Genomic DNA, 24,184 nt, shown 5'->3' on the forward strand with positions numbered 1-24,184 from the left:
ACTGTAGGGACCTGGAGTGGAACTGGGCATAAGCCACCATGTCGAATGTTGCTACCATGGAGCCCAAGACCTGCATTGCCAAGTGCACTGACACTGATTGCTTGCAAAGAAGATTGTGCACTCGAGTCTGCAGTGTTACAATCTTGTCTTCTGGGAGAAGAATCCTCTGTCCCAGAGAGTCCAGCCACGTCCCTAAGTGCACCATTTGCTGGGTTGGTGACGACTTCTTCCAAATAATTATCCAGCCATGCTAATGTAGACAGGCAATGGTCATCTGCAGATGGCATTTGCAACATCTCCTATGATTGTGCCAAAATTAGATCATCTAGATATGGTAGTATCCTGACTCCCTGTCATCTGAGATGGGCCGTCTTGACTGCCATTTTCTTGGTGAATACCCGGGGAGCTGTGGCTAGCCCAAAGGGTAAAGCCTGAAACTGATAGTGTTTTTGATCTACTGAGATTTTGTAATCGGGACATGCATCTTGTACATCTAGGGAGACCATGAAGTCTCCAGGCTCCATTGCCAATACAATTGTCCGCAAAGTTTCCATCCGAAATTTGGGTACTTTGATAAAATTGCTGAGAGATTTCAGATTCAATATTGGGCAGTGTGACCCATTGGGTTTTTGAACTAGAACCATAATTGAGTAATACCCCCTTCCCTGTTGCATCACAGGGACAGGGACTATAGTCCCCGATTCTAGCAGGACCCCCATAGACTCCCGGTAGGCCGTAGCCTGACCGGGTCTATGGGAAGTGTTGTGCCGACAAACTTTTGAGGGGGTTGCCTGAAGAACGTGATGGCATACTCCTTGAGACCAGCTCTCGTACCCAGGCATCTGTAGTAGTCTGATGCCAGGCCTGAGTAAACTGCAAAAGTCGCCCCCCCCATCCTGACATCCTTCAGGGGAAGGCCCGTCCCATCAAACCATGGGCTTACCATCTGGTTTGGAAGGAGGGCATTTGGCTGCCCAAGACCCCTTGGACTGTGCCCTCTTCCCACTTTGTTTGGCCGAAGACTGTTTCCTTGTCCTACTTGATGGACGAAAGGACCGGTATGGCTGCCTCTTAGAGGTAGATGTGGATGGTAATTCCGCTGCCCTTGGGAAGTCATTATCTCAGCCAACCTGCACCAAACAGTACGTTCCCAGAGACGGGTAATGACTCCAGAGCCTTTGTTGATCCTGCATCTGCCTTCCAAGTCTTGAGCCAAAGAGATCTTCTGGCTGCCACCGCGTTGGCAGAGATTCTGGACGCAAACACACCTGCGTCAATTCCTGCTTCCACCATATACATAGATGCTTCTTGTGATTGACCAATAAGAGACCGCTGCTCTCTAGATGGGACCCTTAATCCAGCCCTCCATCGCTTTTGCCACCCAGGTAACAGCTGTAGCTGGCCTGGTAACAGCTTCTGACAACAAAAACATTGATTTTAGATGATTATCAACCTTTCTGTCCGTGTCTATTAAGGAAGATGCTGCAGGAATAGGTATTGTAGGACTTTTGACCAAACTGGTCACATGCATATCTATTGTAGGTGGAAGTTCCCATTTGCTCCTAGAGCAAATGTTTATCGAGAGGCCAAATTCTTAGTGGCTGAAAAATGCTTATTAGGAGTCTCCCAAACCTCCGCCATAAGATTCGTCAGTTGCCCTGACCTAGGAAAATAGTCTTTAACCACCGCCTGGTGTCTAAAGACTGGCTCTTCATCTATCAAAGCAGCTTCCTCTTCCTCCTTTATGTTGAGGCTAGTTCTAAACCCTCTAACCAGAGAGGGAACATCCACAACCTGATAATCCTCTATTTCAGAGGCTGATTCAGAACTCTGTATTCTTTCAGAGTCTGACGAGGTAGCTGAGTCAGTGTGTGACACCTGACGAGACCTTTTCTCCTTACGCCTCTGCTTCTTTACCCCCACTGGGATCTCTAGCCAGAGTGTATTGCCATTCTCTGTCTTAGCACAGGTAGAGTGAGCCGCAGAATAATCCCAACAGTGATTCATAGGAGGCATATATACAGGATGCATATGATGTGGGTACCCTACAGCCTGAGGCACTGCCTGTGGCCCCCAGAGCCGGAGCCCGTATCTCAGTGACTTTGCCTATACGATAGGACAACACCTGAGGCGTGATAGTAACCACCTGTGGTATCCTGAACTGACAGGTGTGTAGAACAGAATTTACAAGATAGACCCACTGGTCTCTCATCCTGCTTATTACCTTCAGACATGATATAAATCAATGTTCATAAGGTACACCGTATACAAGTAACAATGCGACTTTAGTATCAACCTCCACACACCCTCAGATGGATGAGGAAAAACACAGTGTGATAGCTTGAAAACAGGTAGTGTACAAGCAGCAGTAGCTAGCCTAGTCACATACAATGCATGAAAAATACAGCAAATTTTAACTCTGATCACTAGCCAGCCCCAGCAGGGTGAAGGTAGGATATAGAGCACACTATATGCCAAACCTGACGGAGATATAGTAAGATGGACCAGCCTCAGAACACCGCTGCAGCGCACTCTAAGAATGCTAACTGCAAGTTTTCTGTTTGGGGGGAGGAGCATCTACCTCCCCTGGGCTGTGATTCTCGATTAGCCGGGTACACTGCACTACAAGGCGGCAGGATGCAGACTAGTGCGTCCTGCCCCGGCAACAGACAATATGGCCCCGACCATCTAGTGAGGAGTCGTCCTGCACACACAGCCTGACCTCGGATGCGTCTCTCACCAGAGATAAGGGACTGCTTCATGCACCTTACCTTCTTCTCCGTTCCCCGATCGCAGTCCCACGCCCCAGCCGAAGCCGCGCTATCTAGCCCAGCTGAGGCCTGCCGGAAACCCAGTGGCAAAAGGCAGATGCTGGTTTTGCCGTTTCGGCAGAGGTAGTAGGAGTCACTATACGGCGCCTACACCACTAAACTCTAAAAAGGAAAAAAAAGGTTGGGACTGCCTGCGCAGTCCCACTGTTCAAACATGTGTGCCTTGCCGTACCAAACAAAACAACTGAATGCCTGTGGCTGGGTGTGGGGTATATAGGGAGGGGGACCAGTGCATGCTGGGAGCGTCAAAGCTTTGCTGTTTGGTGCATTGGATGCTATCCAACTATATATCCCAAGGTAGTTCCTGTGGACCCTATGGAACCCAAAGAAGAAAAACCCAGGCAGCATTTAAACGTAAAAACGAAAAAACTCTGCAAGGCAGCACCTTTACAGCTGCTTTCGTTCAGTTTTCAAATTAGGATTGCATTAAGCTCCTCATACAATTATAGGCTACAAAATATGAGAAAAATTAGGAACCTGTGATAGCCAGTGACATGCAACAATTTTAGGGATGACAGGCAAAGGCTGACAACCTCAGTCAAAGCATTGGATTAAGACGTAATTTTGCACACCTACTCTTAAAGAAAAACAGATCTTTATTTAGTCACAAATATGTATTTTAAGCTTTTAAAAATTTATGAAAATGTGTATATACACCAACAGCACAAAAAGGCAAACATACGCTTTGTTTTCTTTTACATAGGGATTTATTTTAAAAATAATCTTGTCAACCACCTAGCCTCACTAACAAAATGTCTGTTGTATATGTCCCGATTGTCAGGATCTCCGAAGCCTCACATAGAGCTATTGAAAATCTCAGCGCAGATAAAGATTTGTGAAAATCTGAAAGTCACCCGGCAACCCAAGTTGAAAAGTTTTCCTTCCATGCTAGTTTATTTTTGTGCATGTAGGCAGAGATTAGCATTTTATTACATACATGTTTGACTGTATGCATATGTGTATGTACATAATTATATACTATACAAATATACATACACACATATATATATATTTTATATAAATATACACCAGCACTAAGATGTTGCATAATTAAGCATAGAAAATGGTGAAATATCCTTAGCAAAATGGAGCCAACTGCTTCAGATCCTGCAGACTGCAGAAAATGTCGCCTGCGTTAAAAAGTAATGGAACACCGATTTAAGTGTAAAGCACCTGAATGCTCTTTAAAAATTGTTAAAGTGAAAAATGAATTGTTTGCTTAATTGACAGTTGGGTAATATAATAAAGTGTGGCTTCATGTTTGTAATAGTTTATGCATAACAGCCCATGTCTAATAATGCAATATAAGTTATATGAGCCAGCTCTGATCTAAAGTTGGCTACACAGATGTCCTTTAGTGCCAACACTGTGGCAATGTAGAGAGCCCAATCTCTCTCTTATTCCCTAAATTTATAGTCATTCTCTCATTCCTAAATTCAAGCTGCAATGTAAATAAATATCTGAATCAAACCAATAATTCGGACACTGTCTTAGAAGCAAAAAGTCCAATTTCATTGTGAGGTCATATTTCAGTTCATATAATTTAAAACACCTACTGGGAAAGAATTGAACTATAGCAAAGCATATGGACCAGGGAAAGAAAGACTTAAAAGAGAAACAAAAGGAGGCCATATTTATGCATAAAAAAATAAATAAAACTGATCTACATGATAGGGGAAACTAAAGTTGTTGAGATTAAGCCAATTTCTATTGCTGCATGTTCAGAGTTTCCAAGGTTGCATGAAGGTCAAAAGGCATGAAAAATCAATTGCTGCAAGTTCATGAAGATGTATAAAAAGTGGTCAAATGCAGGCTGTTCCTGCTTACACTTTATGTACAATAATTTAAATCTTTTGTATAAATTCCATTCTCAACACCTAAAAAAAACCCCAAAAAATTCAGACTGAGTCCTTCATGCATCTTCTTGGGAAGTTCTGGATTAGGATGACTGCCAGTAGCGCATCAATATATCTAATGACATACAGTTCTTATTCACATTCTAGAGTTTGAGTTTTTTAATGGTTTCGAGTCTTTTCCTCAGTTGATCCCCAATCTCTTGCAAAGAGTGTAGGTAGCTGTTCTGAACCTTGTCTGTTGACAGCTTTGTAAACGTCTTTTCTTCCTGTAGAGAAAAGAAAAATTAAACATTTTAACTGCGAGTTATGGTTTATAATTTCTTAATGGGTGTGTTTGCTGTTGGGGGTGGGTGCATGGGTACTTAAGGGCTGTTATTTTTTGCCTAAAGTTATGGGATAGCAGTATGCAAAGGTAATGGTAGGTGGCATCACCGTATTGACACATCTTGGAAATGCCCAGACCTGCATCAGCTGTAATCTGACATCTCCAGAGTCAATTTAATCATTGGCTAGGCTGCTCATAGCAAGGCGACAGGATTCATCGGAGTTCGAATGGGGCAAGATAGCTGGTGCCTAATGGATCGGGCATTCCATTTCTGAAGTTGTGCGGACATTCAACATTCCTCAATTTACTGCGTCACGTGTGCACCCAGAATACCTCATGGAAGGCACCACCACATAATGTGGACAGCGCAATGGCCGACCACGGGTGCGTAATGATCATGACCAGCGTCGTCTGGCCAGAATTATTTGTGGTAGTAGACAAGCGACAATGGCTCAAATCACATCCAATGCAGGAGGTACCAGATGCAAAACATGCAGGTCAGTGCAGCGTTCTTTAGCTTCCATTGGATAAGGGAGCATAAGACCCACCAGAGTGTCTCTGTTAACATTATACCACCAGACACAGCACATCACCTGGGCTTGTGGCGTTGCTAATTGGACCCTGGAGAACTGGCAACATGTGGCGTGGTCCGATGAATTGCGGTTCTATTTGTTTTGGGCTGATGGTAGGAGTTGGTTGTGGCGCAGACCCCATTAGTCCATGGGCCCTTTCATAATGGTGTGGCATGGGTTAGGTCCCTCTTGAACACTTCATTGACTGGTAAACGCTTCGTTGCATTGTTTGATGACCATTTGCAGATCTTCATAGACTTCATGTACTCCCACAATGATGGATTATTCCAGCAGGATAATGCACAGTGTCATCTGTCCCAAGTTGTCCAGAATTGGCTTGAGGAACTTTCTGGAGAGTTCCGGCGAATGGTGTGGCCATTACGTTTGCCTGACATAAACCTAATGGAGCATTTATGGTACGTGGTGGAGAGGTGCATTCACACCCAAAATCCTGCAGCTGCAAGCCTCAGGGAGCTGTGGAAGCTATCCAGACGGCATGGGTCAACATCTCTCCAGAGGTCTTCCGTCCACTAGTAGAATTGATACCACGACGAGTTACTTCACTCAGTCGGGTTAGAGGGGGTCCTACACGATACTTGGCATCTATTTCATCACTTACACACACCGTGTTTAAATGTAGCAGGGAAATATTAGGCAGAATTCTGACCAATGCTGTACCTTATTGAATTTTCATCTTACATGCTATAGCCAATGAACTCACATAAGCACGCTTATTGTTTTGGACTGATTATACCAGCCGTGAAAGTAACAGGTGCTAGAAAAAAAAAGCAGAAACACACACCTACTACAATACATCAAAAATGCACAACTAACCTCTGTAAAGATGATATTATCTAGGGAGAGATTTTCTATTTTCAGTGCTAGCAAAGAGGTCTCCAACTCCTTTATGTAATCGGTCATGTTTGATAACAATGTGTGCAGTCCAGTAATGAAGTCCTGGAAGCTAGGGAATACTGGAGGCTAGCAAAGAAAAAAAAATATTGTTATAGTATAGGCCAGCAGTATTTTGAAGTGTGTTAAATTTCCAAAACAGATCAAACATAATAAAGCACCTTGCATCAGTAAACCCAAACTCTGAGGAACACAAGCAGTATAATACCTTCAGAGGTAAAGTGGTCTACAGTATGTATGTTGCAGGGTGATGAGGGAGGGAGAGAGAGAGATGAGGGGAGAGGGAGAAGAGTAGAGAGAGTGGGAGAGAGTATAGAGGACAATGCTGGAACATTTCAATTACACAGAACGCATCATATTGCTTTCTGCCATCTCAAGGGAGCTTTGTCCATTCATGATAGTTACCATATGCTACTACTGTACTGTAGAATTGTCTGACTGAAACTTCACGGTCTTTCATTGTCATCTGACTAGAAAGTTTAGCCCCAACTCTTCTAGTACATTTATTGGAAGTCTGGCTTCCCCTGGAGACCAAAGACCCTAAAACTGACAAAGAGACAGCTCCCAGCCTTGGAGGCTGGCATCTGGTCAAGATAGTCCAATCCCAAATATATATATTTCTCAACACTGGTGAATCTAGTTGGGCCACAGCTCATGCTAATCCTTTTTAAGATGAATAAAAGCACTAATTTATGGACTGGAGACTCCTTTCTCCAGGCAGTACTGCAAGGAGAGGTCTCCAAAACGAACTCCTGCTAATCGGCACAATGAACCAATTACAGAATGGAAATACAGTGCCCTCAAATAAGACTGTCCCATTGAAATCAGTATAGTTGGGAGGAATGCAAATAAAAGAGCGACAGCTCTTGTGGAGATAGCAAACCCTAAGCCAGCAAAATAGCAAATGTGGCTTCATTTTAGTTTGATGAATTGGCAGATCAAGAGATTGAGAGACTTGTTCCATTTGGGGTGCTCTTGAATGGAACTTTGCATGGCCTCCAAGGTCGACACTTTATTCACCAAGATTTTCATTCACAAATAAACAGAAATCTGTTTGAGAGTCAACAGAGCCGTAATAGCATGTGGACTGCAGGCATCGACGAGTCCCGTGCGAGACTGCAAGAGGTTTTAAAGTAGCAGTCATCTAAAATCAACCTGGTTTTGCCTTTAAATGACTGATACTTTAAAACATCGGACAGTCTCGCATGGGACTCGCCAATGCTTGCAATTGGCAATGTGACATCTCATGAGTCAGTATGCAAACCGGCTAGGCTGCTCATTGCATGGGGACATGAATAATCAGTTCAAATGGGGCATTCCATTTCCAAAGTTGTGTGGGCATTCAACATATCTCGATTTATGGTGTCACGTGTGTATCCAGAATACCTCATAGAAGGCATTACCACACACCGTGGACAGCGCAGTTGCCGACCACGGATGCTTAATGACCGTGACCAGCGGTGTCTGGCCAGAAATGTTCGTGGTAACAGACTAGCAACAATGATCAAATCACATCCACATTCAATGCAGGAGGTACCAACGAATATCCAGCAGGTCAGTGCAGCGTTCTTTAGCTTCCATGGAATATGGGAGGAGAAGACCCCCCAGAGTGCAAGTGTTAACACTACGACACCAGAAACAGTCCCCCCCGGGCTTGTGATGTTACTAATTGGATTATAGAGGACTGGCAACATGTGGTATGGTCCGATAAGCCACACTTCCAGGTGTTTCAGGCTGATGGTAGGGTTCGAGTGTAGCGCAGACACCATGAGGCCATGGACCCCAGTTGTCCACCAGGTACTATACAGGCTAGTGTTTGTTTCATAATGGTGTTGGGTGTGTTCATGACGTGACGTGTTGAGACAGTCCGCTGGTCCGTCTGAACACGTCCTTGCTGGGTAACCACTATGTCTCATTGCTTGATGACCATTTGCAAGTACCCCCACAATGATGGAATATTCCAGAAGGATAAGGAACTGTGGGCCTGATTCAGAGCCGGACGCTGTGACAAGAGCGCTCGCTCTAAATCAGGGCCCTCCTACCTAAAATTGGAGCGGCCTCCTGGCCGCTCGCATAGCTGTGGGTGACCACCCACAGCTTATGCGAGCAGCCAAAAAGATGGTCGCGATGGTCAAGACCATCGCGACCGTCGGGCTTGCGACGACACCCTGCGGTAGGGTCTCGCTTCAGCAAGCCCAGGAGTGCTTTTGGCTCTATCAGGGAACGCCTCCGTCTGGGCAGCAACGCCCCCGGCACGCCCCCTGCTGTCACTCACCATCGACAAAACGCCCCCTTTGGTGCGAGACCCATAGCGACGGCTTGGCCATCGCTATTCAGGTCTCGCGCACGAAGGAGCTCCCTCCGTTGTGCGCATGCACACTAGAGCACCATCGACCCGCTTGCGAGCGGGTCTAAATCAGGCCCAGTGTCACCGTTCCCAAATTGTCCAGAATTGGTTCGAGAAGCATTCTGGAAAGTTCTGACGAATGGTGTGGCACTATGTTCGCTCGACATGGACCCAATCAAGCATTTATGGGACGTGGTGGAGAGGTCCATTCCCACTCAAGATACTGCACCTACAAATATCAGGGAGCTGTGGGAACTATCCATATGGCATGGGTCACCATCTCTCTAGAAGACTTCCGTCCACACGTGGAATCTATGCAATGTCGAGTCGCCGCACTTCGCTGGTCTAGACTCCCTTGCGACTTTTGGCACTCCAGTGTCTATATTCATAAATATACACACAGCAGGAAAAATAAGTATTGAACACATCAACATTTTTTTCTCAGTAGATCTATTTGTAACGGGGCTATTGTAATGCCATTTTCACCAAATGTCAGCAACAACCCATGCAATCCACACATGCAAAGAAATCAAACCATACAGTCACGTCCATAAATATTGGGACATTGACAGAATTTTCATATTTTGGCTTCTATTCACCACCACAATGGCTTTGAAATGAAACAAACAAGATGTGATTTAACTGCAGACTTTCAGATTTTATTTGAGGGTAATTACATCCAAATCAAGTGAACGGTGTAGGAATTACAACGGTTTCTATATGTGCCTCCCACTTTTTAAGGGGCCAAAAGTAATGGGACAAACTTAACAATCCTAAATCTAACTTTCACTTTCAATACTTTCTTGCAAATCCTTTGCAGGCAATTACAGCCTGAAGTCTGGAACGCATAGACATCACCAGACGCTGGGTTTCATCCCTGGTGATGCTCTGCCAGGCCTCTACTGCAAATGTCTTCAGTTCCTGCTTGTTCTTGGGGCATTTTTCCTTCAGTTTTGTCTTCGTCAAGTGAAATGCATGCTCAATCGGATTCAGATCAGGGGATTGACTTGGCCATTGCATAACATTCCACTTTTTAGCCTTAAAAAACTCTTTGGTTGCTTTTGCAGTATGCTTTGGGTCATTGTCCATCTGTACTGTGAAGCGCCGTCCAATGAGTTCTGAAGCATTTGACTGAATATGAGCATATAATATTGCCCGAAACACTTCAGAATTAATTCTGCTGCTTTTGTCAGCAGTCACATCATCAATAAATACAAGGGAACCAGTTCCATTGGCAGCCATACATGCCCACTCCATGACACTACCACCCACCATGCTTCACTGATGAGGTGGTATGTTTTGGATCATGAGCAGTTCCTTTCCTTCTCCATACTCTTCTCTTCCCATCACTCTGGTACAAGTTGATCTTTGTCTCATCTGTCCATAGGATGTTGTTCCAGAACTGTAATGGCTTTTTTAGATGTTGTTTGGCAATCTGGTCTTCCTGTTTTTGTGGCTCACCAATGGTTTGCATCTTGTGGTGAACCCTCTATATTCACTCTTGTGAAGTCTTCTCTTGATTGTTGACTTTGACACATATACACCTACCTCCTGGAGAGTGTTCTTGATTTGGCCAACTGTTGTGAAGGGGTTTTTCTTCACCAGGAAAATAATTCTTCTGTCATCCACCACAGTTGTTTTCCATGGTCTTCCGGGTCTTTTGGTGTTGCTGAGCTCTCCGGTGGGTTCTTTCTTTTTAAGAATGTTCCAAACAGTTGATTTGGCCACACCTAATATGCTTTTGCCATCTCTCTGATGGGTTTGTTTTGATCTTTCAGCCTAATGATGGCTTGCTTCACTGATAGTGACAGCTCTTTGGAATCAGTTACTGTCGACTCTCAATATGAGATCCAAATGCAAATGTCACACCTAGAATCAACTCCAGACCTTTTACCTGCTTAATTGATAATGAAATAATGAGGGAATAGCCCATACCTGTCCATGAAATAGCTTTTGAGCTGATAGTCCCATTACTTTTGGCCCCTTAAAAAGTGGGAGGCACATATTGAAACCATTGTAATTCCTACACCGTTCACCCTATTTGGATGTAATTACCCTCAAATTAAATCTGAAAGTCTGCAGTTAAAGCACATCTTGTTTGTTTCATTTCAAAACCATTGTGGTGGTGAATAGAGGCCAAAATATAAAAATTCTGTCAATGTGCCAATATTTATGGACCTGACTGTAGATGTTATGTGTAATAATGTGAAGTGACACAGGGAAAAAGTTTTGAACACGTGAAGGGAGGGAGATGCAAAAAGGCATGGAAAGCCAAGACACCAGCTGAAATCTATCAGTAATTAGAAAGCAATCCTGCCCCTTGTCAGTGCAAATTAATATAAACTGGATCAGTTCCAACTGATGGCCTATAAAAAAGGTGTCTCATTACCAAGGTATCACACAAGAAACATCTCATGATGGGTAAAATCAAAGAGCTCTCTCAAGACCTTTGCAACCTTATTGTTACAAAACTCACTGATGATATTGGATACAGAAGGATTTCTAAACTTCTGAATATTGTGAGCACTGTTGGGGTTAGAATTCGGAAGTGGAAAGAATATCATTTCACCATAAACCGGCCACGACCAGGTGCTCCTCCCAAGATTTCTGACAGAGGAGTGAAGAGAATTATCAGAAGAGTTGTCCAAGAGCCAAGGACTACTTGTGGAGAGCTTCTGAAAGACCTGGAATTACCAGGAACAATTGTTTTAAAGAAAACAATAAGTAATGCACTCAACCGCCATGGTCTATATGCACACTCACCACGCAACACTCCATTGCTGAAGAAAAAGCATGTTGAAGCTTGTTTAAAGTTTGCTGCACAACATTTGGACAAGCCTGTGAAATACTGGAAGAATATAGTCTGGTCAGATGAGACCAAAATTTAACTCTTTGGATGCCATAATATACACCATGTTTGGAGGAGAAATGGCACTGCACATCACCCCAAAAACACCATACCAACAGTGAAGTTTGGAGGTGGGAACATCATGGTGTAGGGCTGTTTTTCAGCATATGGTACTGGCATACTTCATATGATTGAAGGAAGGATGAATGGAAAAATGTGCCGAGACATTCTTGATAAAAATCTGCTGCCATCTACCAGGATGCTGAAGATGAAAAGAGGGTGGACATTTCAGCAAGACAATGATCCTATACACACTCAATTGCTTTCAGAGAAAGAAAATAAAGCTGCTAGAATGTCGCAGCCAATCACCTGACTTGAATCCAACTGAAAATCTAAGGAAAGAACTAAAGATCAGAGTTCATAGAAGAGGCCCACGAAACCTTCAAGGTTTGAAGACTGTGTGGAAGAATGGGCCAAAATCACACCTGAGCAATGCATGCGACTAGTTTCTCCATACAGGAGGCGTCTTGAAGCTGTCATTACCAACAAAGGTTTTTGTACGAAGTATTAAATAAATTTCAGTAAGTGTGTTTAATACTTTTTCCCTGTGTCATTTCACATTATTACACATAACTTAATTTATGGGCATCTATGGTTTGATTTCTTTGCATGTGTGGATTGCATGGGTTGTTGCTGACATTTGGTGAACATTCATTACAATAGCCCAATTACAAATATATTTACTGAGAAAAATGTTCTTGTGTTCAATACTTATTTTAACCCGCTGCATGCATGTACAGTGCCTTGCAAAAGTATTCACATCCTTTGCATTTTTCATGTTTTGTTGCCTCACAACCTGGAATTAAATGGATTGTTTGAAGGTGTGCATCATTTCATTCACAGAACATGCCTACAACTGTGAAGTTGTGTTTTTTTTTTATATTGTGAATCAAACAACATTTAGGACAACATAATGGAAAACTTCAGTGTGCATAACTAATCACACCCCTAAAGTCAGTACTTTGTCGAGCCACCTTTTGCTGCAATTACAGCTGCAAGTCGCTTTGGATAGGTCTCGATGAGCTTGCCACATCTTGCCCCATTCCTCAAGGCAAAACTGCTCCAACTCCTTCATGTTGGATGGTTTCCGTTTGTGAACAGCAATCTTCAAGTCTGACCACAGATTCTAAATTGGATTGAGATCTGGGCTTTGACTAGGCCATTCCAACACATTTAAATGTTTCCCCTTAACCACTCGAGTGTTGCTTTAGTAATATGCTTTGGGTCATTGTCCTGCTGGAAGGTGAACCTCCGTCCCAGTCTCAAATCACAGGCCGACAAAGACGTTTTGCTCAAGAATATCCCTGTATTTAGCACCATCCATCTTTCCCTCGACTCGAATCAGTTTCCCAGTCCCTGCTGCTGAAAAACATCCCCACAGCATGATGCTGCCACCACCATGTTTCACTGTGGGGATGGTGTTCTTGGGGTGATGGGATGTGTTGGGTTGGCGCCAGACATAGCGTTTTCCTTGGGGGCCGAAAAGTTAAATGTTAGTCTCAAATGACCAGAACACCTTCCTCCATACATTTGGGGAGTCGCCCACATGCCTTTTGGCAAACTCAAACCGTGTCTTCTTATTTTTATCACTAAGTAATGGCTTTTTTCTGGCCACATGGAGTGTATGGCTTATTGTGGTCACATGCACAGATACACCATTCTCTGCTGTGGAACTCTGCAAGCTCCTTCAGGGTTACCTTTGGTCTCTGTGCTACCTCTCTGATTAATGCCCTCCTTGCCCGGTCTGTGCGTTTTGGTTGGCGGCCTTCTCTTGGCAGATTTGTTGTGGTACCCATGTTCTTTCCATTTCATGATGATGGATTTGATGGTGCTCTGGGGGATCATCAAAGATTTGGATATTGTTTTATAACCCAACCCAGAATTGTACTTCTCAACAACTTTGTCACTGACTTGTTTGGAGAGCTCCTTGGTCTTCATGGTGTGATGCCTCTTGCTTAGTGGTGTTGCAGTCTCTGGGGCCTTTCAGAAAAGGTGTGTTTATACTGACAGATCATGTGACACTTAGATTTCACACAGGTGGACGTCATTTCACTAATTATGTGACTTTTGAAGGTAATTGGTTGCACCAGAACTTTTGAGGGGCTTCATAGCAAAGGGGGTGATAACATATGCGCATACAAATTTTCTGAATTTTATTTCTAAAGATTCTTTTTTAGATATATTTTTCTCATTTCGCTTCACCAAATTAGACAATTTTGTGCAGATCCATCACATAAAATTCAGATTAAAAAAGAATTAATTAATTACAGGATGTAATGTAACAAAAAAGGTAAAAAGCAAAGGGGGTGAATACTTTTGCAAGGCATAAGGACACCTGAATCTGTGACTTAAAGTTAATTTGCTATCTACCACCTGCGCCCCTGTATACTTACTGTGGCACCGCTGTCCTTTTTCTTCTTTTTCTTTTTTTGAAGATTTGATTTGAATGGCCTAAGGACACCAACAAAATATCCGGATACCCAGAGAATGATAGCTATGCTCTGAGATAAAGGAAAGAAAAACAGTAAGGTCACAGGTTTAAATCCTTTCCAAAAAAAATCACCTGTTTTCAATTGTCCAAGAAAAATTCTTTTGACATATTAGAAGATGACATGATGATGGCTTTAATTCAGAACGCGATTTGTTATTTTAATATGTTGCTGGCATGGATATTGTGTTTTTTTTCTAGGCCTCCACAGCATATGGACCCTTTATTCCTAATCTTCTATTAATCAGGGCAATCAGGTATCAGGAGACCCATACATACAGTTCAGTAGCAATGTCAAATCAAATATAAATGGGTTTATAATGGGAGGATTATGGTAAAGCTACTTACCAACACCATGGAGTATATTTACTAAAGTGAGAGTTTTTAGAAACAGAGATGTTGCTCATAGCAACCAGATTCTACTTAACATTTAACTAGCACCTTCTAGAAGATAATAGCTAGAATCTTATTGGCTGCTAGGGGCAACATCTCCACTTCTAAAAACTCTCACTTTTGTAAATTTACCCCCATGCCTTTTTCTAATTTACTTGGAGACTATTACATACTCACACATACGTTGTTTACAGTGGTCTCCCAACAAGTGTATAGTAAAAGTGACTTATCCCTCACACTAACCCACTGCCCTACCTCCAACTCATCCCATGTTTCCCATCAACCCTTGCTTTCTATGACAAACTAGACGATGATACAAAATATTCAATTATAGATTAGGGGTGGGCAATAAGCGGCCCCCCAGCTGTTGTAGAACTACACATTCCAGCATGCCCTGCCACATTTTTGATATTTGGCCATTCTAAAACTGTTGCAAGGCATTCTGGGATGTGTAGTTCAGCAACAGCTGGAGGGCCACTTATTGCCCACCCCATGTCTAGATAAATATATTTAAAAAGAATAGAACAAGCAGTTGCTTAGAATATTTATTCAGATTCAACAATCCAGTAAAATTTTTGATTCTGTAAACTGAACTTGAAAGAAAAAGTTGAAAACAAAAACAAACCTCAACAAAGAAGACCAAGTTCTCAATTATAAGGGGCGAAATCTTACAGCGTCCTTCCTGGATACCCATAAGGTCTCCCTTACATTGGGTGAAAAGATCTAAAATGAGTAAGCAATATTTAGCAATAAGACGACACTACAGTAAGAAGCAATATCAGCTAAAGCAGTGCATACGGAATTCACCTTTTAAATGTCTTAGAGAAGATTTCAATCTGTTCCCAATTTTTTCCTGGATTTCACAAGAATCATCTGGCAAAAAAAACAAAGAAAGATTTGTTGTGTAATTTGCATATTTTTAATATTAAGTTAGGACCTCTCAGTTATGTAACAGGAATTTGCCTATTGTCCCTTCCAATAGGGTTGCTCTTCATGTGTTTTGGTCATATACTGCATGTATTTCTTTGTCTGTTGTAAATAAGAGCAAACACCAAGTTTTCTGACACCATTATCAAACTTACGGGTGTATGTACTATAGTGTGGGTTTTAGAAGTGGATTGGTTGCTATGGGCAAAATCTCCATTTCTAAAGACCTGCACTTTAATAAATATACCCCTAAAGGCTCATACACACTAGACGATAAAGTGGACGATAAGGATATCGGGAGGGCCCGGCTAAACACTAAACGATATCGGTCATGTTATTATTGCCAAGTATGTATGAGGCTTTAGACATTTATAAATAAGAAGAGTATTGAGGAGGGGAGTGAAACCCCATGGAATGTCTATAATGGGGAAGGGGGAACCGTTAAAGAAGAAGGGACAAATCAATAAGTGAACAACATCTTTCAAGAATTGACATGAATGTCCTTTGAGAACCACAAGTGTATTTATGATCATATACAAATGACTTGACATTTGATAAATGATTTACTTGAATGTTTGAAGTGGTGTTTAAATAAAAGAAATAAAATGTGAATGATGCCGGAATGGATTTGCAATCTGGTGGATAATTAACCAGAAGAGGCGTTGAAGGGAGCAGCAGTGAGACACTGCACATTACAAAGCAAACAGAAACTGCTGAGCACAGGATGGGAGCTTGTTTGTTATGACTACAGATAGTTCTATAATAGAAATATTTTGTAAAGTACTGTAAGAAATGAGGCAAAGGACTTTCCATAAAGTAATTAGACACCCAGAAATATGCAGACGCAATAGGTAGGGTAAAGGTTTCTTCCAGAGTGCAGGTAAAGTGCTGCAGAGACTATCAGCTATAGGTAGAATGTAAGACAGACCGTCTGTGAATGAGCACATCACCCACCTCAGTAATTCCACTATTAATGGCATTATAAAAACAAATGCATACAGCTTTATCTATTACAATGTTTATAAACACTTCATTCTCTAACTGGCACTGTACGAAAATTACATAAACTTCTCTTTAAAAGAAGGACAGCCAGTGTACAGATGTTTTATATAAACATTTATGTGCTTCTCGCTGTTCAATGACAATCAGAGCTTTCAGCCTGCACGGGGCATTACAGTGACACAATTGTAAGAAACACTGATCACTAAACAGGTTAGACAAAAGCAGTAATCTAAGAAAATAAGGCTTGTAAGGATGTTGTGCCCAGATGTGAGCCCAAATGTAAAGACTCTGACAAGAACTGTTATATAAGGAGTTAAAATTGAATATGTCCACTTGTATGGTGTGTGTGACTAGCAGCTATGCCAGAGATCAGTACAGTGATCTAGTTGGAATGCAGCTACCTATACACTCATGTGATTCTGTGAGGACAAAACAACATGTGACAGGAGTGTCCTTCTATGGGGAGGGGAATGGTAAGCAAGCACAGCTCCTGGTAAGCTGGTGCATACAACCAATGTGTTCATAGCACAGCCACACATGAGACGTCATATTCTTACCTATACCACAGGTGTCCAGCTGGTAAATATCATTCACTAGCTGAAAAGCCACTTTGTGACACTGACAGCTTCCACTGCTCAAGAATCCACTGAGCCGAGATGCTGGAGGCCCAAGGAAAGGATACTGGGAAAAGCACAGTACACAGATTGACGTAAAATATGTTCACTTTCTAAAATGTTTAAAGATAAAAATACTGCAACAAGCCTATAAAACCACATACTAAAAAATTCACAAGGTGCAAATCAAACTGCAGTACCTTGATTTTCCGCTCACTGAATTGTTTTGCAGAATCCACTGCCTCCTCGTACTGATGTATCAAGGCCCGTACAGTATCAATCTTGGACGAGACCCCATTCTCGGTAGCCTTCTCAGAATTCTTGGGCTCAGCTGTATGGTTGAGAGTCGGCAGACCACTAACCAGCCTTAAAGTCAGCGACCGGATGAGCAGCCAGATCCGCTCTTCCTCCAATGACAGCTGTCTATGCTCCTCTGAAATGTCTCTAGAAAAGGGACAAGTTGTGTGTATAGCTATACAGAGTCTGGAGGATGCTGACAGTAAGTAGGGCTGAGGATGGTGAAATACAGCTGGTCACTTCTAGATTCATCATTCTACTCACAAGTGTAGTAAAATGATAACATTTAAGGAAAATAGTGCCAAAAACAAGTACACAGTTTTGTACAGGTAATGTCACCAATCTTCCCAATCTAACAGCTATAGCCACAAACAAGACAACACACGAGTGCTTTATCTTAATATTTGGGCACACACCAATGCTAAGACAATAAGCTATTGCATATGCTACTGTTTTTGAGTTTAGTGGCCCATACATCAATTGTCCAATCCCCTCGATGACCGATCTCCATTTCTCCTACGATTGGCAAAATCCAACATGTTAGACATCCCCAACTCCAATCATTTTTGGGAAGTAATCGGCGAATCGAGGATTTCCAACATGTTTCTTTATCAATCTATCGGCAAAATGCAGCATTGTGCCGATAGATTGTTGATGTATAGGCCCCATTACATGCATTGCGAGATGTGTCTGACTCAATGGGCTACATTTAAAAAGTGACGGCTTTTGCAAGCTGCTCTTTCTCTACGCCGATAATATTAAATACAAGAACAAAGGTGTTTCACATTAATATAAATTGCAGTTTTAAATTTTAGGGTCAAAACCGCTGAAAACCAGTGGTTTGTAAAAGCTGACACTTATTAAAATCTAGCCCAATTTATTTCTCTATGTTCATTGTGTGTAAATGCATCCAGCTCTTAATGAGATCCATCCCCTGAAACTAACATACTGTTCCCATATACTTGTGACATCTAATAGTAGGGTTCCCCAACATTTACTGCTTTGGTGACTCAAGTGACAAATAGTCCAATGACACAGTCAACCACACTTTACATCTTCATAAATATCCTGCCATTCTGACACTGGATTATACTGATGAGAGTAAATGCAATACAAAAAGCCTGATGTTTCAGATATGACTGTAATCTATTAATCATTTGTGTTGCAAAATTTGTGGGGAACAAAAATAAAAAACTGAACAGAAAGAACCTTTGGGGTCGATCCTATTAGCCGCGATGATCTCGCCGTCGCGAGTCACCGTGGCAATGGCCGCACTTTACGGCAGCCTGGATTCGTGGAATATTGTTCGCAGCCCGATGGGGTTTGGGCTCATAGCTGGCTTTGGGCTCAGAGCGGGCCGCGAAGGGTGCGAGGTGCCGGCAGTTGCCTGCGTTTTGACGCCATTGCAACGGCAACTCGCACCCTTCGCGGCTAACAGGATTTACCCCTTTGATTCAAGATTTCACCCGAATGCTTACAGCCTGCCAGATTCTTCCCAATGACCAGCTGGTGGATGCATCACATTTCTGTAAAACACACAATACAATTCCACCCTCTAGTGGCCAGCAATAATAAAACATGCATAATATTTCCTACATGCAGTCATCTAAATATTGTCTATAGCCCATTGTATATGCTCCGGTGTCACCTAGTGGATGAAGGAGAAAGTATAGTTTGACATTTATGTGCTCCCACATGCCATAAAATGTCTCTATCCACAGCACCCAAACTGTGGCTTTAAAAACCTGTATCCTAGGTTAGCAGTTATATGGCAATACTGTGATAATTAGACAAGTCATTGCATGTTAACACTACAGAAAAATATTTATCCACTTATATAGATGACTGCAGTTACCTGTCCTTTGAATCCCAATTAAAGAGAACAGTCAGGTCCCTGTTGTCTCGCAAGTCCTTCCATGGAATGTCATCCTCCTCTGGGCTCAGGCCCATGGACCTTATACTGTCTTCTAGACTACTGGAACTGGAGAAAAAGGGGAAAAAAAGCCATATTTGCCTGTTCCCAAATACAAAACTTTGATGAAATGGCTAAAGCCATGCATAATATGGCTTTCCCTACCAGTGTAAAGATTTTTTTTTTTTTTTTTTTAAATTAATCAAATTTAAACAAGACAAATAAGGTATTAAAGTACCACGCTAAGACATTTTGTATTCAAGGAAACTTGAATACTATGCTGACATGATATTAAACACTAATGTTGAGTGAAAAGGAAGAACATATAAACAATGTTAATGTGCTCTAAGGGAAATTTACAAAATGTGCCTCTAGACACCCAATTAGAATCCTTTATTGTGAGAATATGTTCTCTATATATCCCGCTATCTATAGATGTCACTCTAGTCCAGGCCTGGCCAACCTGTGCATCTCCAGTTGTTATGAAACTACAAGTCCCGGCATGCCCTGCCACAGCTTTGCTATTAGGGCATGCTAAAATTGTGGCAAGGCATGCTGGGACTTGTAGTTTCACAACAGCTGGAGAGCCATAGCTTGGCCAGGCCTGCTCCAGTCTATGTATCAGTCTCTCCTCCCACAAGGCTGCCAAAGAAAAATTGAAATTCTTACAGATTAGCTTCAAGTAAAAGATCCAGTAACATTCTTTCTGTCCGAACTTGTGCAAAATGAAGTGAATTATTCAACCGGTTTCTAAAAGCAATGAATTCCGGGATTTTCTCAAAGGCTCCATATTTATAGGCTTGTATAATGTATTCTGAGGTCTATGACAAAAAATATATAGAGATTACCCAATAGATTACATGTTGTTAACAGTGGCAACAATAGAAGATGTACCACCAACTCTATTCCGTCCAGCAGAAAAGTTTTCAGCACAAGCAATGAGGAAGCATATCTACCACTATTCTGTGCATCAATATATATCACAGATGAGTGCTTCGATTTTGGCTTGGATCTTCCCACCAAGTTCAAATCTCTGATAGAGGCAAAACGTCATCTTTCATGGACATCTGTGCCGAGATATCTGTGAAAGATGACGTTTTGCCTTGTGCTGAGCGGGAAAATCCTAGCCAAAACCAAACCGCTCATCTCTAATATACAGTAAATGCTCAGGTCTCAAAATCCTCAGCTAGCGGAAGATATGAACTCAAAACAAGGGATAACAGCAAATGTTATCACATACCTAAAATGTTGTATCACATTAAAAAGAAAAGGGAAAAATATGATAAAAATACTTTATTTTACTGAAGATGATCTGCACACTAACATGTTTTGTACAGAACATATAATGGGACCCAATGTCTTGTTCTCCTTTGAGCCTCTATTTTCCATGACCATTTGGGTTCCTCCTTTGCAGAACCCAATGAACTAGCTTGGGCTCAGGACTTGGCAGTTATTGAAGAGTTATTGAAGTGGGTCCACGTGTTCCATTCTGGGAGGAAAACCAGTCACTCCTCAAATTTGCCATTCAGTCTCATCACATTTTTGAGTCCTGCCGTTTGGCTTGACTACAGCTTTGAGGATGTTCACAAAGTTCATGGCAGTGATGTCTGCCCCCTCATCTATCTCATCTATCACTTCACTGTTGGCCGAGTGGAAACAGCCTCAACTGGGGACATCCATTCTCCGTTTGGGACTTTACGATATCGACAACAACTGCCAGCCTCTATGTGGCTTGTCGCCATCGTTCTTTAGTCCCAGTTACATGGTTATTGGACACCGCAGTAGTAAGAGCTCACAAAAAATGTGCTGGAGCTCAACGTGGTTTTCAACACTCTAGTGAGAGAACACCAGTACTTCTGAGGAAGGGCCACCAAAACAATTCCACAGTGGTGGTTTACTTAGATTACCAGGGGAAAGAAGGGTGACCTGGCCATGACAAAAAGCCACCATGATTCTGTAATGGGCAGAGCTAAGTATACCCAGCTGTAGAAAATTAGGAAGCAGGTTTCCCCAGCAGACAGACCCTTCAAACCAGTGAATGGTTCCTTCAACTGGACGTCTTTTAGAAGGTTGTAGACACATGGGGTCAGCTAGTAACATGATGAATTTTACTCCAGGTCAAGGGAGAGGTCATGATGGTCCAGCGGAATTTCAGGGCTCCTTTCTTCAACACAGTTTACCTTGGTTGGCTTTATCAGTATGCCCATTGAAGCCATGATACTTCAAGCTAAAGGTTCTAACAGTGTTATTCAGAGCATCACGGCTAGGAAACCAGTTTTGGTTAGGAATTACCAATGGATTTGGAAGATCTAAATTTCCTGGTGCGAAGGGAACGCGTTTCCTATCTCTTCTTTTCAGATGGACTAGTTGCTGCTATTCTTGCAGGAGGGTCTGGAAGGGAGCTTAAAACAGCACTTTAAAAAGGTTCAGGAGTCAGCTCTCCTTACTTTCAGAAAAACACTGGCTCTTCTACCTGGTGCACATATTTTTCATGGCGCAAAGCATTTGCAGCCTCTATGCATCAAATCTATTGCTCCTTGGGCTCTTAACCTGGTGCTGACAGTCTTAAAGTACACTCCTACCGAAACAAAGCGCTTGGTCCTTAACTGAAAGGCTAGTTTCCTGTTGCCTATCTCAAGGGCTATGAGAGTTTCGGAGCTGGGGTCTGTGTTATATGTTTCCTTTTCTCATTTCAAGAAGAAAGGATTGTTCATAAGAGCAAAAATTTACATTTGACAGCTGGGATTTTTACACTTGTGTAAGTCCAATAGGGACACACTAACTTTTACTCTTGTTCATTATTGTGATTTGGTGATTTTTAAGGTTACAGGACTTTATTAGAAAATACAGAAGGTCCAGTCATTAAAAGGTGGTATATAAAGAGCTTGAGCTTTTAAAGATAAATGTGAAAGTGCCAAAGAGAGTTAGTCACATTCTATACCCCTGTGTTCCCTGTTGGTTTTAATGTAAAGCACAAAAATCCTGTTGTTTTGCTCAGTTGCTGGCAACCTAAAATACAAGCTAAAATATATGGGTTCTGGACTATAGATAGACCAAATGTTAGACAGTCAATAGGTCGACTGGGACAAAAGGTCGACACACTAAAGGTCGACAGGGTCAAAAGGTCAACACAAAATGGTTGACTTTTTTTTTTTTTTTAGGGTTAGTGTTAGGCACTTACCCCGATGGTTAGGGTTAGGCACCAGGAGGGAGGGTTAGGCACTAGAAGGGATGGTTAGGGTCAGGCACCTACCCAGACGGTTAGGGTTGGGCACAAGGAGGGAGGGTTAGGCACCAAGGGGAGGGTTAGGGTGTAGATTAGGGCTAAAAAAAACAAAAATCTCGAGTCGACCATCTTTGTGTCAACCCTTTGTGCCAGTGGACCACCTTACAGGTCGACCTTTTGCCCCTGTCGACCTATTGACTATCTTAAATCTGGTGTCTATCTAGACACTGTCGATCTGTTAATCCACACCCAAAATATACATATATTTCTGAATATACTAAAGAGAACCTGGATAAGAACACGTATTGAACTGCTGTTCTGTAATCAATGATCACTGTGACATTAACCATATGAAACAAAAAAAAAAAAAACAATAGTAATATGCCACTTTGCAAGAGGTAGTCAAATGGCTACCTACAATTCACAAAGATTTTGTTGTACCTTGCATAAAATAAGCACAGTCTGCACTTATAGGGCCCAATTCAGAGGTACACACTAACTGCATGCAATGTCTATATTCACAAAGTTGCCCAAAGTTGGTAGTACTGCACATGCGTCTCCCTGATGGTTATCACCATGAGACACAGAATTTGGACGCAAGAGCGCTGGATTTCAGTGGGCGTTCCTGGGTGCTAACAGGGGAGTGGTTAGGCAGACGGGGAGTCTCACTGGCAGCCGCTGTGTCTTAAGATGCAGCAGCACAGACACAAAACACCATGTTCAGAGAGAAATTGCACCTGCTGTAAAGCTAGTGCAAGCTTTGATAGTACACCAATGGTGTTTCTACAGGCGCATTGAGACGGAGTAGTGCAGCAGCCAGTGGGCGCCTCAGTAGGAAGATCATCGGTCGCAATATCATAAAGTCGCAGACGTGGCTGCAACAAAAGACGGGCCCGCATCAGCTTTCACATCTGAGTCAGGCCCATACTAGGCAAAGGGTCAGAACAAGACTGCAACTGTGGGGATAATTGTTTACATAGTGGGTGAATCAACTACAGCAGATGTAGCATTTTGGGTGGGGAGGTAACAGGGCCTACACCTTCTAAGCCAGAATTCAGTTATAGACAATGACATCATTCATAGATATGAATCCAAGTTGAATGTTATGTAACAAACCCTGCATTGTTAGTTAATAGAAGGTACATATGCAATGAGCCAAGCTCCTGTACATAAACTATCGCAATGCTAGAAAGACAACCAGATCTATACATGGACTAACCCTAATTCATACAGCCACTCTGGGCAATGTATTGTGAGTGAATGTACATTCACAACATGTAACAAGTACAACAAATGTATATGCTTGCCTTAGTCACGTATATTCAAGGAGAATTTCTCCATAATGCGCTGAGACATAGTCTCCATTTCAGGCATCAATATCTGTAATAGAGAGAGAAAAAAATTAAAGCATTGTGCCATACAAAGCTATCGACAAGAGCATATATATTAGTAGGCACACTAATGTTGGTGGAGGACGGGTAAGGTGTAAGAGAGAAAACAGGGGAGGGGATTGCAAGAAAGTCTAAAAAAGGACATTACTTATTTTAACACTTAGGCTGAACTGTGTCCAAAGT

At 42.3% G+C, this 24,184-nt stretch overlaps 1 protein-coding gene across 1 annotated transcript in view; it reads right to left on the reverse strand.

Annotated features, from left to right (window-relative positions):
- Nucleotides 1–3,417: 3,417 nt before the first annotated feature.
- The window catches only part of NAA25 (N-alpha-acetyltransferase 25, NatB auxiliary subunit), a 76,327-nt gene continuing 55,560 nt past the window's right edge, over nucleotides 3,418–24,184 (reverse strand). The window contains exons 16-24 of the mRNA XM_088449230.1: nucleotides 20,054–20,205; nucleotides 19,328–19,453; nucleotides 17,376–17,619; nucleotides 17,119–17,242; nucleotides 15,440–15,505; nucleotides 15,258–15,355; nucleotides 14,145–14,252; nucleotides 6,419–6,565; nucleotides 3,418–4,953 (exon numbers count right to left, since the gene is read on the reverse strand). Coding sequence (XP_088305356.1) covers nucleotides 4,831–4,953; nucleotides 6,419–6,565; nucleotides 14,145–14,252; nucleotides 15,258–15,355; nucleotides 15,440–15,505; nucleotides 17,119–17,242; nucleotides 17,376–17,619; nucleotides 19,328–19,453; nucleotides 20,054–20,205 — 1,188 coding nt within the window. The 3' untranslated portion in view covers nucleotides 3,418–4,830. The remainder of the gene's footprint in view (nucleotides 4,954–6,418; nucleotides 6,566–14,144; nucleotides 14,253–15,257; nucleotides 15,356–15,439; nucleotides 15,506–17,118; nucleotides 17,243–17,375; nucleotides 17,620–19,327; nucleotides 19,454–20,053; nucleotides 20,206–24,184) is intronic.

This window comes from Taudactylus pleione, unplaced genomic scaffold, assembly GCF_031769625.1.
Source record: "Taudactylus pleione unplaced genomic scaffold, aTauple2 ptg000479l, whole genome shotgun sequence".
Lineage (NCBI taxonomy): Eukaryota > Metazoa > Chordata > Amphibia > Anura > Myobatrachidae > Taudactylus > Taudactylus pleione.